We start from the raw sequence: 17713 nt of genomic DNA, 5'->3' as shown, positions 1-17713 counted from the left end.
AGTACAGAGTCTTACAGTATACATTATTTAATTCCTTTCAGAGTGACAATGAGTCTTAATTAGCACATTTTGGGAAGGGAGCATCCTAATGCTATTACCTTAGTGTGTAATTTGGTAAAAGTCTCAATCAAAAAACAAATGGAAATACCTTTACTAAAATCAATGTAAACTGTATTTATACTATTTCCATGATTATCAATCTAGAATTCCCATCAAAAGGGAAAGGAGACACCAGTTGCTTCAGAGACTCCTCTGCAGGTGGCTAATGGCCACTTCTTTTTTTTTTTTTTTCTTTTTGTTTTACAAAGAGAAATCCTCCGAGAATTAGCACTGAGATCACTAGTTCCACCAGTTGTTTCTGGAATTCGTCATCTAATTTGCTTCCTGCCCTCCAGTGTGAGGCCCACTCTTCATTTCTAATGATAAGGGATGGTGGCTTTATAATCGCAATCCCCTTAGTGCACAGGGATGCAAACCATCCAGACTTCTGCGTGCTGGCAGCTATGTTTGAACATCTTTCTCTGTGTGCATGAAGATAAAATTAACGCAGGAACTGGGTAGCTCTGCTTTCTACCTGACAGCTGTTACCTGCTCTAAACAATGGGCCACCACACTTTCTTTTTCATGTTCTAAAAATAGCTTGACTGTCTAACTCCTAAAGGTTTTGCAAGCCTCATTGTGTGCAGCTCTTTAGCTCTTTCTATATTGCTTCTTTTAAGACTGTTGTCACTTTTTTTTTCCCCCATACCATTTGCTTCTCTCTTTCTCTTCTCTGGGCTTCCCTTGTGGCTCAGCTGGTAAAGAATCTGCCTGCAATGTGGGAGACCTGGGTTCGATCCCTGGGTTGGGAAGATCCTCTGGAGAAGGGAAAGGCTATCACTCCAGTATTCTGGCCTGGAGAATTCCATGGACTATACAGTCTTCTTCTATACAGTCACAAAGAGTCGGACACAACTGAGTGACTTTTGCTTTTTCACTTTTCTCTTCTCCACCTGGCCAAGGCTTTCAGTTAGCTCTTAGAGCAGCCGCAAGAGCGCTTCAGGTGCTTCTCCCATTTCTTCTCCCTGAGATAAGTCATCATCATCATGTCAGTACTTCTTTCTGGGAATCTCCATTCTTCAGTTGCCCTTTCTTGTTAGGGTTTTCATGTAGGTGCCCACATCAAGTTCCATTTTTCTCACTGCCAAATCCTCAGTATTTAATGCACTTCCTGGCACACAGTAGGCGCTCAAGAAACATTTGTGCAATGAATGAGCAAATATTCTCTGTAATTCCTTCATTTTGACTTCCTAAAGCTTAGGGAATATATCTGATTATGTCCTTGAGCTCTTCCTCATCTATTAGAGATAGTAGATTCTTTTAGTATTACCATTAATTTTTCTTTACCAACCAGGTAATTGTTGTTGTTTTTAATAAGTCAAAGTTATATTTTAAATAGTGGTACTCAATTCAGCTTTCACCAGATTCAGAGGTGTCAGTTATTGATGGACAATAAAGAAGATCCATGGATATAAATAAAAACATTAAAAATGTTCAAATATCATATGGTATTATATGATATATATTAATTAATAAATCAGCCTCAGTTATCAGAGTGTAGTTTTATGAAAATTCTTCTATATATTCAATGTTCAGGATTTTTGTCTTATTTCTGGGAATGCATATGAAAGTTCCTTAATGTACAAAAAAATTAAAAAGAAAGTATTAGAACAGTGGAATGGGTTTAATTAACTTTTTTCATGCCCTTTTTCCATTGGATATTAGAGATACCTGACTGTTTTCTGAGAGGAATGTGTGATGTTTATGCAAGGGTTATATTCAAAGGCTGACCCAAATCTTTTGTTGATTTGAGAAATCAGTCGATTAAGAATTTACTTTGACTGTGAATGTCTACCAGTACTTCTACCTTAATACAAATTTCCAGCAAGCAACTAACAGAAAATTAAATTGCTAAATCACAGATCTTGAAAGAAAATCAACCGATTTATCTATCGTCTTGATTTTAGGGATAGTCATTCAAGACACTTGCACTGTTTTAAGAGACTGTGAGACATGGAATGTTAACAAACTTCATTGTCAGGAAACTTCCTAAAATTTCATTTGAATGCCTCATGCATCACTTGAAGCTCATTTCCTCTCATTGAACAGAGGCAGGACAGCTGGTCAGTATCTTCCATCTGCACTGCCCTCAGCCTTCCTCTTAGTGTGTTACAGAACACCCTTCTGAAATGGGAGGAGGAGGCCAATTTGAAACAGGAGAGAAAATGCTCAGGAAAAAGAAAATCTTGTGGGAAATAGCATTTTAAACTTAACTTTGAATGGGGCTGTAGAGTAGGTCAGGGAGTGGACCAAAATACTGAAGGGCCGTTCCTTGAATAATTTAGACTAATTCTTCAAAACTATTACAGGGTCATAAAACACCAGGCCTGGATGTGAAAGATGTTTGTACTTCATCAAAAAGTCTTTGACTATGACTCTCTGGCACACTGCCAATGAGGGCAGCTCTTTGGGGGAAAACCCTATGCCAAAGGCCAAAGAGGCAGCTGTGTTATTCAGCTCCTGAGAGCTTCCAACTCAACACCCACACAAGCTCAATTACGAACAAATTAAAGGGATCCAGACTGAACACAGTAATTCTGGTAATTTAAATAAATAGAGGAAAGTCTACAATTAGTAGGAAAAGATTGATTTTCTGGAAAACCCAGAAAATGACACCCTAACCCCTTTGAATAAGCGTAGTTACAACTAATTACTTAAAAATAAATTCCTTTTATTCATCATTTGAATCATTTCTGATCTGACTTAAATGTGGCCACATTCATGCCAGCAAAAGTATCCACAAATACTGAGGCAGAATGGCCTCAAAAAAAAAAAAATCTATACCTTTAAGTATATAGGAATTAATATCACCGAATAAAACTATAATCGGGGTCTTACACCTACCTTTTAGATCACATAGATAAAATGTGTTACTCATTTCTATCTTCTTCAAATGCAGAGTAAAATGGAGAGTCATTCAGAAAAATCAAAGATTTAATATTGGGAAATCTATTATTATAACCCACTATAGTAATAAAGAACGAACTACACACAATCATCCTGTATAGATCCTTAAAATCACTTAATAAAATTCAATATCCATTCCTGATTAAACAAAGTGAGCAAATAAAGAACTTTTCAAGAAGCCAGGAATACAAAGAAACATTTAAACTGATAAAAACATTTCTATCAGCAACCAATGGCAAGCTTCATAATTAATGGGCACACAAACACAATAGAAGCATTCCTGTTTAATTTTTTGATGAGCTGATCTAGGGTTCATGTAGGAGAATAAAGCATATGAAGAGCCAAAGTAATTTTACAAAAGAAGAGAAAACAGAGGGAAGCTTGCTCTGTAAGTTATCAAAATACAATGTAATAGGGTGACAACTGAAACGGGATGACTCTGGCATGGAACAGACCAATACATGAGTAGAAAAGCACTCAGAAGTCATCCTATGGAGGGAAGGGAATTTAGTAATTCAACATGACTGCATTCCGAATTAATGGGAGGAAAATGCAAAACTCAATAAACGTTATGAATAACTTGCCTATTTACATGGAGAAAATTTTTCCCACTTCATAAATGATGAATAAAAGCATATTATTGCTAAACATTAAAAGACCCAAGCCTTTAAAAGTACAAGAAAATAAATGATATAAATAAAACCAGTCATGAAGGAAAAGATGGAATTATCTGACAATAAGACTGCTACTGCTGCTGCTATGTCACTTCAGTCGTGTCTGACTCTGTGCGACCCCATAGACGGCAGCCCACCAGGCTCCCCCGTCCCTGGGATTCTCCAGGCAAGGACACTGGAGTGGGTTGCCATTTCCATCTCCAATGCATGAAAGTGAAAAGTGAAAGTGAAGTCACTCAGTGTCGGACTCTATAAGACTAAAACATCTTTTATAGTAAAGGATACCATGATCAAACTAAGAAGACGAATAATAGATTGCAAAAAGTTATTTACAACATATATAATGATATTCTAAAAGATGAAAAAAATTAACAAATGCAAACATTTTTGGCAAAGAATATAAATAAACAAATCACAGAATAAGAAATTCAAATGGACCAAGCCTGCTCGCCCAAACCAGAAATCCCAACTATAAATTAAGCCCAAATTTAATCAAAAAGGGAAAAGTAAGAGTCCTTCATATAACATAACACTATACAATTAGTATAAAGAAACACAATGCGTGACAGAGATGTTTGAATATAGATGTATGGTAAATAGGTAGCAAAATATTTTAAAATATGTTTGTATCTTGTGAAAAACGAAAGAGATGGGAATGAGGTGGTTTTATTTTTCACAGTAAGAACTGTCTTTAAAAACATAAGTGAAAATAAACAAATGGAACTCATTCACCTTTAAAATAATTTGAGCATAATATGCAAATTAAAAAACTGGCTTAGAGTCAGTAGCAAAAATGAAAGAAACAAAAACAAGGAAGGTACCAATGAGGTCTATTAATCTTTGAAGAAGTTTGAAGATTTTCTAAAGGAGGAATATTCAACATAAATTATGCAATAAGTAGGAGGTTTATCTTCTTCTATTTTGAATCATATAAAATTGCTGTTTTTCTAGGTCAAAGATAATCAAATAGCACTAATTTGCTATTCAGCCTAAATACCTCAATTTAAAAAAAAAAAAAAGAAAAATTGAAGAATGGATCTTGACCCTGCTCGGAGGATTATCCCTCTAAGTACAGTCACCAACCTTTTTTAGCAAATACATTAATTCTTTACATTGGCCCAGTGCTATATATGGAAAGCTAAACTACTTACAGTATCTTTTTCATCTAATCAAACAAGGAAGGCACTTCCAAATGTTTACCTTTCTGGCATCATCTAAGTTTATTCATTGAGAAAAATCACATATTTATTGAGCTCAGTCAATTGTTCTGGGAATAGGGGTTCAGAATGGCCCTAGAATATTGACCTCAGAGCTCGCTGAGAGACTGTTAGCTTTGATTTGGCATTTCCTGGAAGGGACCAAACGTTCATAATTAGTTTAAAAATGTTTTCATAGCATAGTTTGCCACTTGTGCTGTATCGTGCATTTAAGTCCATGCCTTTAATCTGATACCCGTGTCCTGAAGAAAATAACTCATGACCTTTGCCCTACTTATGTAAAATTGAACAAACATTATTGTCCTGTATGGGATAAGTACACTAAAATGCAATGGGTGACTGCTAACTGTTTATATTTTGCAAGGGCTATTTCAATCTAAAAGAGAAAACTGTTTAAAAACAAAGCTTTCAGTAACAAAAACATTAAACAGAAATACAGTTTCTGGACATGGTTTAGGTTTTATTTTTATAGATCTGATACCTTTTTTTTTTTTTTTTATAAATGGCTGCTTTTTTTTTTTTTTTTTCTTTTGCAGAGACTTTTAACAACCGTACTGCTGGCCTTTTTTTTTTTTTTTAAACTAAGTGAGGAAAACAGCAATATATTTCTTATCCCAAATTAAGAGCAGTTTTTATCCATTCATCTTCTTTATAGAGAAATTGGGAAGACAGAACAGGAAATATTTATCAAGCACTCTATAAAAACAAATTGCTCCTTCACAATTAGTAATAACCTATGACACTGTCACGCATTACTCCTTTGGTCTGTCAGGGGTTCACACTTGAGAGAAAATACCCCTTTTGTACCAGCGCTCAAGACAGCTTCCTTATTAAGGTTTCTATCAGTCTCTTGCTACAGATGATTAGAGCAAATGTATCCTAGTGATCTAGTTCATTTATAGAAAACAGAATCAATTTTTCTTGTTTCATCATGACTGAACATTTTTCTGAACTCTTGTAAATGAGTAACAGATAAGCACTATTTATCAGATTGTTTCATGGAACACGCAGTTTTGATTATTCTATTTTCTTGGTGCTACTAATGAAATATGTAATGTTCCTCGGAGGACAGGGGAGGGGGATTGGCAGGGCTTGGTCTCTGAGCATTCAGGAATCAGTGAATATGCTGCTGAGAATTTATTTTGCACTAGCATCCTATTCTAATCATTCTCTCTCTAAGGGCCCATGCAAGGGCAGCAATGTGCTTGGGTGTCTGAGATACAGGTTTCACATTCTAGAGCCTGGAGAATACAGTCTTCAGCAGTTCTTGATTGCCCTGGCAACCAGCACTAACCCAGATATTCTCTGTAGGACTCACTCACTCACCCAGAAATTCTCTGTAGGACTCAGAACCTCACTGAGGTTGTCTGGGCATGAAACTGGGTTCTTAGATACCCTCAATCTGGCAAACCCAGGGATGGATTTGAAGATGGGGCATTTAAAGAGAGAAAGTTTCTTCACTGCCACCATCCCCAAACATTGCACACAGAGATGGGATGCTCCGTGGGAGAGGATTCATTGAACTTCATGATCTTCCCAGGCCCTGCAACATGGATGTTCTCGGGAAATGGAAAGGTACCGGCAGACGTGAAAGTACAAACGCAAAGGCAGGTGAGTTAAAGACGCTTATGCATTCAGATCTTCCAGAACGGACACTCCTACTTTTTTGACCTATATGGCCCACTTTATAAAAATGTCACTTATCTCTCTTTTAAAAAGGAGTAATTAGGATTAAATGTGTGGTAGGAGACAGAAAGATGGGATGACTATTATCCCTTCCTCCATGCTTCAGCAGACCTTGCCCCCTAAGGTTGGAGTTGAAGAAACAAAGGCAGGACATTCAGGGAGACAGATGGGCTAAGGCTAGACAGCTGACCTGGATGTCACCTCACCCGCACTTACCGAGGTCCATGCTCTTTGAGGCTTTCAGATTCATTGATTCAGGCTGCCTGGCTGGTGTCACAGATCTAAAGTTGATATGCTGATCTGGAAAATATACTGCTGAGTCCACCCCAGAGCTGCAGAAAGAAGCCATATGCCACATTTAGGTTTAGAATTAAAAAAAAAAAAAAAATTAAAGGCAGCAGTTCTCATTTTGAACAGAGCTCATCACTCCCTCTGTAGCTCCCAACCAGGCATTTTCAACCAGTTGGTGAACCTCAGGTATCTCTTACGAGATGTAGCAACTCTGTTTTCCTGCATTTTATCATATTCTGCAATTTAAATAATATTCTCTGGCTAGTATCATGTTTTCCCCTTCACTGATTTCTGCTAATTGGGATCCTGCTGTACAATACAGAACTTTAAGTGGATAAAGTGAACCTGGGAACCACTAGTGTTTCAAAGGATGTCACTGGATATTAGCAGAGCCTAAATGTTGGTTAAGAGAGATCCGTGGGCTAAGCACGCTCTTCCTTTAAAACAAGTGAAAGGGCTGTATCCTTTTGAGAAAACCATCCTGTTGAATGACTAATGGCTGTGGTAGTTTGCTTTTCTACTTTATTTAGGTCTATTTTCTAAAAGTAATGTTAATGCTGACCAAATAGTCTGCTCATCAATAATACCAACAGGAAATAACAGGAAAAGCACAGCTGACAATTTAGACACAAGATACATCAAATGCCCATTACAGCTTCCTAGTACTTATATTCAATCTCAAAGAATTTCATTTCTGCTGAATATTTTATTTATTTGCTTGAGGATGGAGGGGATTATATAAGGGAATTACAGACAATACCTCATTTCTTGATCTAGAAATAATTTATATTTATATACTTTTCATACATTAACTTAGAGCCCTTTCTCCCTTGGTACATATATTTAGAAAGTAAATATGGCAGCTCATTTCAACACAACTTTAATCTTAAATACAGGAAAAAATAAAATGAAGTCTTCTTGGTAAATCAGAAAGGACTGAATTTTTTCAAACAGTTGGGATTTGACACTGTAAACAATAAAATAACAACTCAAAAACTCAACCATTATGAATGAGAATCCTAAAATGTACTGGGGAATCTCACTTTCTTAACCAAATATATCAAAAAAGGTTCAATCTTTCTTGAAACTTATTAGTCATGCATATTTAATACTGCCTTGCAGCAATAATAATACTGCTGAGTGAATGAGCCTCTGCTATTGTAATGTAGTGTAATACAGCAGAGCATTCAAAAGCACAAAGTCCAGAGCAGGTCTGCTCAGTTTAAAATCCTGGCTCTGCTCCTTACTAGCTGTGGGACCAGGCAAGTTACTGAACCTCTCTGTGTTTCAATTTTTTGTGTGTATAAAATGGGTATAATTACACTCCTTATCTCCCATGGGTAACAATCTTTAATAACAGATAAAATGAGTTACAAATGATTATTTTACAAACGATTTGTAAAATAAGGAGACTAGGGTCTGGGGCAGAGTAAGTACAGTAGGAGCATTTAGGAAATAAGCAGATAAATAAATAGACCTGCTTTTGCTTTTCAAATGACTGTTAAGTTTTTGCTTTTCAAGTTACTTGATTTTTTTACAGTTTGCTTTTTTTTTTGGCTTCTCTGTTTTTGTCAGACTTTCCGTGGGCTTGTGACTAAAAGCCCTTCTCTCCTATTTAGAAGGAGCTGTGGTATAAGATTTGTGGACTTCTCTGGTGGCTTAGATGGTCAAGAATCTGCCTGCAACGCAGGAGACCCAAGTTCTATCCCTGGGTCAGGAAGATCCCCTGGAGAAGGACATGCCAACCCACTCCAGTATTCCTGCCTGGAGATTCCACGGACAGAAGAGCCTGGTGGGCTACGGTCCATGGAGTCGCAAAGAGTCGGATACTAGTGACCACACACACACACACACACATACACAAATACACAATACGGTTTAAGGCCACGCGCTTGGGAGTGAGATGCCAGGGTAGGTGGCCTAATGCATAAAATGGACAGTGTATATAGCACAGGAAACTATATTCAATAGCCTGTAGCCAACCATAACAGAAAAGAATCTTTTTAAGAAGTAGACAGTAATAGAATTTACTTAATAAAGTTGTCATAAGGGTGAAATAAACGATGATATGTTAAATACTGACAATAGTGCCTAATATACAGTAAGAGCTCAACAAAAGCTTACAAAAGTAAACTTTAATCCTTTCCTTTGTTTCTGTAGCTTAGCCTGGTCTTTGAATGAGGGTCTAAGGAACTCTTCAGCAAAAAAAAATTACACAGTCTATCCTCCGTATCCTCAGCATGGCATTTAAGGATCATCCAACCTGGGACCAACAATATTCAGAAAAGAAAAAATTCTGGAAAGTTTCAAAAAGCAAAACTTGAATTTCCCATGCCCTGACAACTATTTACATAGCATCTACATTGTATTAAGTGGTTTGAAGCATATGGGAGGATGCTGTATACAACAGTATACCATTTTATACCAGGGACTTGAGCACCTGCAGGTTTTAGTACCCCTGGGAGTCCTGGAACAAATTCCTCATGGACACCGAGAGACAACTGTGTATTTTTCATGAAAACTGCTCAAGAAGTTTAAAGCTACTCTTTAGAATTATGAAAGTTTTTCTTTTCTCCTTCCCTGCCTCCCCGCTTTGGCTTCTTTCTTGGTGTCTGGCTACATTCTCAGCCAAGAAAGCTACTGATGTCAAACATATTAGACGGGGTATCTAGTGATGGTGGCAAAATACGTTAACTGCAAACATAAATCCTGATCCACTAGTGCTACTGACTGGCCTGGCATAATAGAATATTTTAATTGTTTTAGTTCACTTTAAAGAGGAATTCTGAGATGCCATGGTGAATGTGAGCTTTCCTTTGAACCTTGATGTTTTGGAAGCACTTGCCTTTAAATGTGTTATCCGACCTTTATTTGCACTTAGTTTTCATCCTTTGATCTCTTGTGATGATACGGTTTTAGTGTCAGAGAGACTCATGACCTTCATGGAACCAGAGAATCGAAGAGTTGGAAGTCATTAAAGTCACCTCATCTAACTCTTCATCTTGTAGGTAAGACACTGAGGCCCAAAGAGGAGACTGATATTCCAAGGTCACAACAGCTGGCCACTGGAGAAGTCGGGACCAGCTTGTGGCTACTTGAACTTTTCCCAGAGCCGCAAGATCTTTGTCTAAAATGGTGGCCAGCCTGGGATGCAGGTTGTTGCTAATCCTGCATCCATAGAACTGCATCCTTTACCTCTTAGTACAGTTTCACACACGCTCTTATGCAGCTTGCATTTTAGGTTAGGTTTGTTTTTTTTTTTTAAATTTCAACAGAGTGGTACATGTTGTGAAATAAAAGAAAACTAAAGGGTTAATCAAAACATATGCCACATGTTATAATGAAAACCTTTTGGGAGAAAATGTAGAACAACATGAATATTCCTCATTAAAAGAAATCACGCTGCATTTCAAGTGCTCTGCTCAAGGCAGACTATGGGAATCCACCCAACTGTGTAATGTTTTGGTTAATTCACTTTACTGTTTTAGAATGCTTTACCAAACTAGGCATTATTTGTCAAATTAAGAATAAGAACTCAAATTTTCCCAAACTCTTGGGAAACAATTAACCCCATCTCCATTGAAAAAACAAGACAGCAATATAGTAACATCAAGTAAGGATCAGTCTAAATAAAGTGAATTTTTTGTACAGATGCAGAGATACCATCAAAGATGATCAAAGAAATAAAAAGCTGCTTTGTAAATATGTACATATGAACGCAACATATATTCACATATATGTGCATGTATATATATATATATATATATATATATATGTAATAAACACAGGCAAACCTGGATATGTCCATTACATTAGTCATGATGATATATACTTCTGTTATTATTGTTTTGAACATGGACAAGTATACACGTTGAAAGCCTTCAATAAAAGGACCTCTCTTGCCATGGTACAAAATGGAAATTAGGCTGGTATCAGATTGGCATATATGTAAGGAAGAAAGGAAGGAGGTGTTATATGAGGCACGGTAGGCTTAGAGCTAATATGAACTTGTACTTAAATGTGTGTAGTATTGAATTGACTAATGGGAAAATAACTTAGACTAGTAAAATAACATTAGACTCATTAGACTAGTAAAACAGTTTGTAATTTTATGCTACATATTAGAATTTTTTGGTGTGAGACAGTGACAGAATAATTAACTATAAAATATGACATATTTTAATTTTGAAAGCAGTTAGCATGTGCTCATGGCTGAGTGGGCCGCAGTGGAAGACGCAAGTTGACAGCAGGCCAAAGGCATATCCTAGATAAAGACTGTGTTTTCAGCATGAACAACCAGGGAATCTATCAAAGAGAAATGATAGTCAATGTCAGATGATGCTGCATAATGAATAAATAAAGGTAGCACGAAACATATGCCAGTGTCCCAAACATGATGACAAATCAGGAATGTGAAAGACCTACAAGACCTGCCATGAACGTTCAAGGAGAACCATCTGAAATAAAAAGGCAGGGGCAGGTTTCGAAGGGCATGCCAAAATAATTATGTCTAAAGTCTCAGGTGGCCATGGATTATCTTTAGCGTTTGGTTACTATGAGGGTAGACGTAGGTCACGTGTATGGGAAGAGACACGGAAGGAGAGACAGAACTCAGAGAGAACCAAGAGGGGGAGAAACTGAACACATAGGGAATAACCAAGTGCTGTGAACAGCTAACCACATTCAATACATTCTGTCTGCTGTTGATTTGCCTTAATCTCTTTCTGAAACATCATGGTAGATAATATATTTCTTTCATATATATGTACCTGCTGCTGCTGCTAAGTTGCTTCAGTTGTGTCCGACTCTGTGTGACCCCATAGAGGGCAGCCCACCAGGCTCCCCCATCCCTGGGATTCTCCAGGCAAGAACACTGGAGTGGGGTGCCATTTCCTTCTCCAATGCATGAAAGTGAAAAGTGAAAGTGAAGTTGCTCAGTCGTGTCCGACTCCTAGCGACCCCACGGACTGCAGCCCACCAGGCTCCTTTGTCCATGGGGTTTTCCAGGCAAGAGTACTGGAGTGGGGTGCCATTGCCTTCTCCGATATATGTACATACATACATATACACACACACACACACACACACATATACACACACACATATGTATGTTTTTAATTTAGACACATTCTGAATTTTTGTCAAATAATTATTGACGTGGGTTGCCATGCCCTCCTCCAGGGAATCTTTCCAACCCAGGGACTGAACCCACATCTCTTACATCTCATGCACTGGCAGGTGAATTCTTTACCACTAGTGCCACCTGGGAAGACCATATCACTACAAACAAGTGACTTCAACTCCTGATTTCATCTGGGTTCAGAGTATAGGCACAAATTTAGCCTGATGAAATTTGTTTTTCACTCCTTGCGAATTAATAGTTTTCTGTTTCATAAGACTGGTTCCATCCTTTAAAGCACTACTTTTTCCTTTCAGAGGGCTTTTACCTTTTTTCTTTCTTTTTTTTTTTAAAGATAGGACAGCCTCATTTGCTGAACCCTCCTGGCTCCCTTCCAAGGCTTCCTTCACTCTAAGTTTCACACATCCAAATCCCCATGGCTGCTGGTCACCTAGGCAACACAGCAGCTTGTAGGATGGTACAGGTCACAGAATCCCAGGGGGGTAGGGGGAGAGAGAGAAAGAGAGATTGAGTGATTCAAAGCTTTAGATTTGTTCATTCCATTTCAAAAATTTCTTTGACTTTGTCCCTTCTTGACTCCAGCTATGCTGCTCTTTCTTTTTTTCAAGCCCCTCTCTTCTCTTGCTGGTGGTTTCAGACTAGTATCCCTGTCTCTGGCTTCCCTTATCCATTTATCCTCCACGACTGTACTCACGTATTGTGATATTGTCACCGCCCGCCTTCAAACCCTTCAATGCTTCTCCACAGCTCTCTGGAGAAGCATGGTGCTCACGGAGAATGGCTGGCCATGCCCTTGCCATAACTTCTTTCCCAGATACTATATGTTTCACCACATTGAACACACTGCATTTTCCCTCTCTCCTCATTTGCTTTTCCTAACCTAAACTGCCCATCCTACCTCTTTCCTTTCTATCCTTGGGTTTGATCAGTACTTGAGAGTGGCTTACAAAACTCTATCTTCCCTGGTGGCTCAGATGGTAAAGCGTCTGCCTACAATGCGGGAGATCCAGGTTCAATCCCTGGGTCAGGAAGATCTCCTGGAGAAGGAAATGGCAACCCACTCCAGTATTCATGCCTGGAAAATACCACGGATGGAGGAGCCTGGTAGGCTACAGTCCATGTGGCTGTAAAGAGTTGGACACAACTGAGCGACTTCACTTTCATTTTACAGAACTCAGAGAAACATGTTACTTCCTAGCTCACTGGTTTATTGTTTAAGGATAAAACTTAGGAACTGCCTCATGTAGAGCTGCGTGAGGCAAAGTATGTGGGAAGGGGCTCCTAGCTTCTGTGCTCTAAATGCACCCCTCTCCTCACATCTCCACATATTTACCAACTCAGAAGGTCTCCAAACCCTGTCATTCTGGGGTTTTATGGAGGTTTCATAAAACAGGCATGCCTACACACGAAGTTGCTTTAGTTGTGTCTGACTCTTTGCAACCCTATGAACCACAGCCCACCAGACTCCTCTGTCCATGGGATTCTCCAGGCAAGAATACTGGAGTGGGTTGATATTTCCTTCTCCAGGGCATCTTCCTGATCCAGGGATCGAACCCTCATCTCTTAGGTCTCCTGCAGTGGGGAGGTATGTTGCTTACCACGAGCACCACCTAAGAAGCCCCCATTACTAAGGCAAGACTGATTAAATCATTGGCCATGGTCAACTGATTCAGGGCCCATTTCTCTAGATGGGATTGAAGTTCCAACCCTCAAAGCACAAGACTGGCTCCACTGGCAACCAATCTCCTTCCTTAGATGCTTCCAAAAGCCACTTCATTTACATAAGACACCTTTATCACTCTCAATACTTAGGAAATTTCAAGGTTTTTAGGGGCCAGTGCCAGAAATGGGATTAAGACCAAATAAATATTTATTATAAATACATCATGACAGGTTTATATCTCATTTAACTCTGCATTGTTCTAGCAGTTTTGTGCATATAGCCTGGATAAACAATAAGGTAGGTGAGTGAAATTATTTTCAACAGGGGAATTTTAATGCTACCAAACTGTCATTTTTGATTCAGACTAAAGGCAGGCAATGGAAATAAACAAGCAAAATCAAATATGTCCAGATTTTTGCTCAATAAACCCCCAGAGATATTGATCTAGAACATTATTATGATTATCAGTCTAGTTGAAGAAATTGTGTTTGAGTAAGATATTTGACTTCAGAAATGTAGGAATAGGAGATAGCCTAAGATTTTGGCTAATAGAGGTAGCTATACTCTTGTTTTATTTTTAGCAGATTGTAATAAAAAACATAATAGTGATGACACCAGCCTTGCTGCAAGATAAATGAAAAAAATCTCACAGGATTACCATGGGGCAACAATGGAATAAAATATCCAATTTTTAACAGCCATAATAAATATAGAAAATAGCTAAGGGACAAGTTAATGATTTTTAAAACTCATCAGAAGAATAAAATCTATGAATTCTACTATTCAAATGGTGTGTATGCTTAGTAAATCTCTCTTTCTCATGCTTGTGTGAGTCTAAACATTATTGATTTTTTTGTTTCTATTACAGAATGGATATAATATTGGGCATTCTTTTCAATAGTTTAGATTACATATGCTGTTGCTTTAATTTTTAGATTCCATTAACTTTCTTGGAACATATATTTTTAAGATACTTTTAGAATTTGCCAATTACAAATTAAAAAAAAAAAGGAGCTTTATGTCTTCTCAGTTTTGTTTTATACCCTCCCATATAACTTTTTTTGAGTTCCATCTCTCTAGTTTTTAACTTGGTAAAAAAAAAGATTCAACAATTTCCCCATATATTTTAATAATATATGATGAATCTCAAATTCCAGGAGGCGAAAATGAACCATCTGAGGTGTCAATATTAGCTATAAGAAGTTTTCACTGGAAAGGAATTATAGATACTATGAGATTTCCATTCTGGAAAGAAATAGAGTTAAAATAAGGTTGCTGGGTTTTCCCAGAAAAACCATAACAGGGAACATTTACGATATATCATTTTATCGATACCTGTGGCTGTAATCTTCAAGGCCCAATTCCAGAACGGGATGTGGTTGGGGAGAAGGTGGTACTTCGCTCTCAGCCCATCCGTCACTGGGAAGCAATAGGTCTACAAACAAAGAACAAATAAAGCTGCAGGAAACTGGAGGCAAAACTGTTTGGTGCCTGGATTTGTTCCAGTCCATCTCTCAGACATAATTTTCACCAACGCAGAAACCAACCATGAAATAAATAAGTCCTCATACAGAACTGAAGGGCTCATATGTGCACTAATACAGCCTGTATGAAGAAATCGTAGCCTGCTAATATGCTTTTACGATGGTGACCCGCTGGGAACCCCTGGCAAGTGAAGTCCGTGCATCTTAACTACATTTTCCCATCTCAAAATGGCTGACACATATTCATTACTTGTGATTTGTAGAAGATTAACAAGCCATTTTTTTTAATGACTTAACATTTTGGTAAACAAGATTCTGTAATGAATGCTGTGGATTAGATGGTGATTTAAGCATTGGCCTCAGTGACAAAAAGTACTTAAAAAATCATGAGATACAGTATATCTACTCACCGTTTAGACACCGTAGAGGTTTAAAAAAAAAATTCTTCTTGCATCTGCATTGTATTGGAAAACCCTAAGTTTGGGGCCTAGGGAGCAGAAGACTAGGGTCTGAATCCTGGTTTTCCTACCCACAAAAACTGTTTACTTCTCAGTCTATTTTATATGAAAAGTAAATAGACATGTATACTGAATATTACAACTAATAACAAGGATTTTTGAGATCTTTCTGTGTACCAAGCATTGAGTTTAGCTTTAAGTATTATTTCAGTTCAGTTCAGTTGCTCATTTGGGTCCAACTCTTTGCGACCTCATGAATCACAGCACGCCAGGCCTCCCTGTCCATTACCAACTCCCGGAGTTCACTCAAACTCACATCCATCGAGTCAGTGATGCCATCCAGCCATCTCATCCTCTGTCGTCACCTTTTCCTCCTGCCCCCAATCCCTCCCAGCATCAGGGTCTTTTCCAGTGAGTCAACTCTGCACATGAGGTGGCCAAAGTACTGGAGTTTCAGCTTTGCATCATTCCTTCCAAAGAAATCCCAGGGCTGATCTCCTTCAGAATGGACTGGTTGGATCTCCTTGCAGTCCAAGGGACTCTCAAGAGTCTTCTCCAACACCACAGTTCAAAAGCATCAATTCTTTGGTGCTCAGCTTTCTTCACAGTCCAACTCTCACATCCATACATGACCACTGGAAAAACCATAGCCTTGACTAGATGGACCTTTGTAGGCAAAGTAATGTCTCTGCTTTTCAATATGCTATCTAGGTTGGTCATAACTTTTCTTCCAAGGAGCAGCATTTCTCAATTTCATGGCTATAATCACCATTTTCAGTGATTTTGGAGCCCCCCAAAATAAAGTCTGACACTGTTTCCCCATCTATTTGCCATGAAGTGATGGGACCAGATGCTATGATCTTCATTTTATGAATGTTGAGCTTGATTTAACCCTTATCAAAAAATAAATTATTAAATAATGTATGAAAAAATTGTATGCATAATGGTTAAGAGTATGGTTTGTGTTGCAAAACTACGTATTTCCAATCACGGCCTGTTATGCTGTATGAACTTAAGAAAACTACTCAACTTCTATAAACTTTGGTTTTTAAATCTACATAGTAGGGAAACGAATACTTTCATTGGAAGAGCACAGGATTATATAAGACTGTGCATATTCAAACAGTGATTTATAAACACAAAGTGCCAATAAGCACAAAAAAGGATTATTAATCTGTATGCCATAAACTTGCTATGGATCTGTTATAGTGAGATTCTACTAGAAAGTTGACTCTGTTGATGGAACAAGGAAATAATCTCTTTGTCCTTGAGAAATGCTGCTGGTAGCAATCTGCTCTGACCTGCCCACACACCAGGTTTGATGGCTAATTTTATGTGTCAACTTGACTGGGCTCAGGGTGCCAAGACACTCGGTATTCTGTCTGGTTGTTTTGGAGTGATAGTAAGATTGAAATCAGCAGACAAAGTAGATTGCACCCCTCCCATATGTGGGTATGCACGCATGCTCAGTCGCTTCAGTCATGTCTGACTCTGTGAACGTATGGACTGTATCCCACCAGGGTTCTCTGTCCATGGGATTCTCCAGGCAAGAATATGGAATGGGTTGCCATGTCCTCCTCCAGGGGATCTTCCCAACCCAGGGATTGAATCTGAGTCTCCTGCAGCTCCTGAAGTACAGGTGGATTCTTTACCACTGAGCAACTGCCCCTATGTGGGTGGGCCTCATCCAATCTGTTGATGGCCTGAACAAAAGGCTGACCTTCCTCTAAGTAGGAGAGAATTCTTCCTGCCTGACTGCCTTCAAACTGAGACACTGGCTTTTTTCCTGCCCTTGGATTCAAACTGAACCACTAGCTCTTCCTGGTTCTTTATCCTGCTAGCCCCTTCAGAGAGGGACTACACCATTGGCTCTTTCTTCTAGGTCTTAGCTTGCCCACTTACCCTGCAGGTCTTGGGACTTGCCTTCTTCTATAATCATGTTACCCAACCTTTTACAATAAATCTCTACATATGTATGTATATGTAATACACACACAGAGAGACATACATATACTCACATATACATTCCATTGGTTCTGTTTCTCTGGAGAACCCTGATGAATACACCAGGGAAGGACTTGTTCAAAGCTCTGC

At 38.4% G+C, this 17713-nt stretch overlaps 1 protein-coding gene across 1 annotated transcript in view; it reads right to left on the bottom strand.

Moving 5' to 3' along the window:
* The window catches only part of PARD3B (par-3 family cell polarity regulator beta), a 1152531-nt gene that overhangs the window by 428307 nt on the left and 706511 nt on the right, over nucleotides 1-17713 (bottom strand). The window contains exons 14-15 of the mRNA XM_027565061.1: nucleotides 15013-15112; nucleotides 6800-6915 (exon numbers count right to left, since the gene is read on the bottom strand). Of these exons, the coding sequence (XP_027420862.1) occupies nucleotides 6800-6915; nucleotides 15013-15112 (216 nt within the window). The remainder of the gene's footprint in view (nucleotides 1-6799; nucleotides 6916-15012; nucleotides 15113-17713) is intronic.

Source organism: Bos indicus x Bos taurus, chromosome 2 (assembly GCF_003369695.1).
Source record: "Bos indicus x Bos taurus breed Angus x Brahman F1 hybrid chromosome 2, Bos_hybrid_MaternalHap_v2.0, whole genome shotgun sequence".
NCBI lineage: Eukaryota > Metazoa > Chordata > Mammalia > Artiodactyla > Bovidae > Bos > Bos indicus x Bos taurus.
This window is presented reverse-complemented; position numbering and strand designations above follow the sequence as displayed.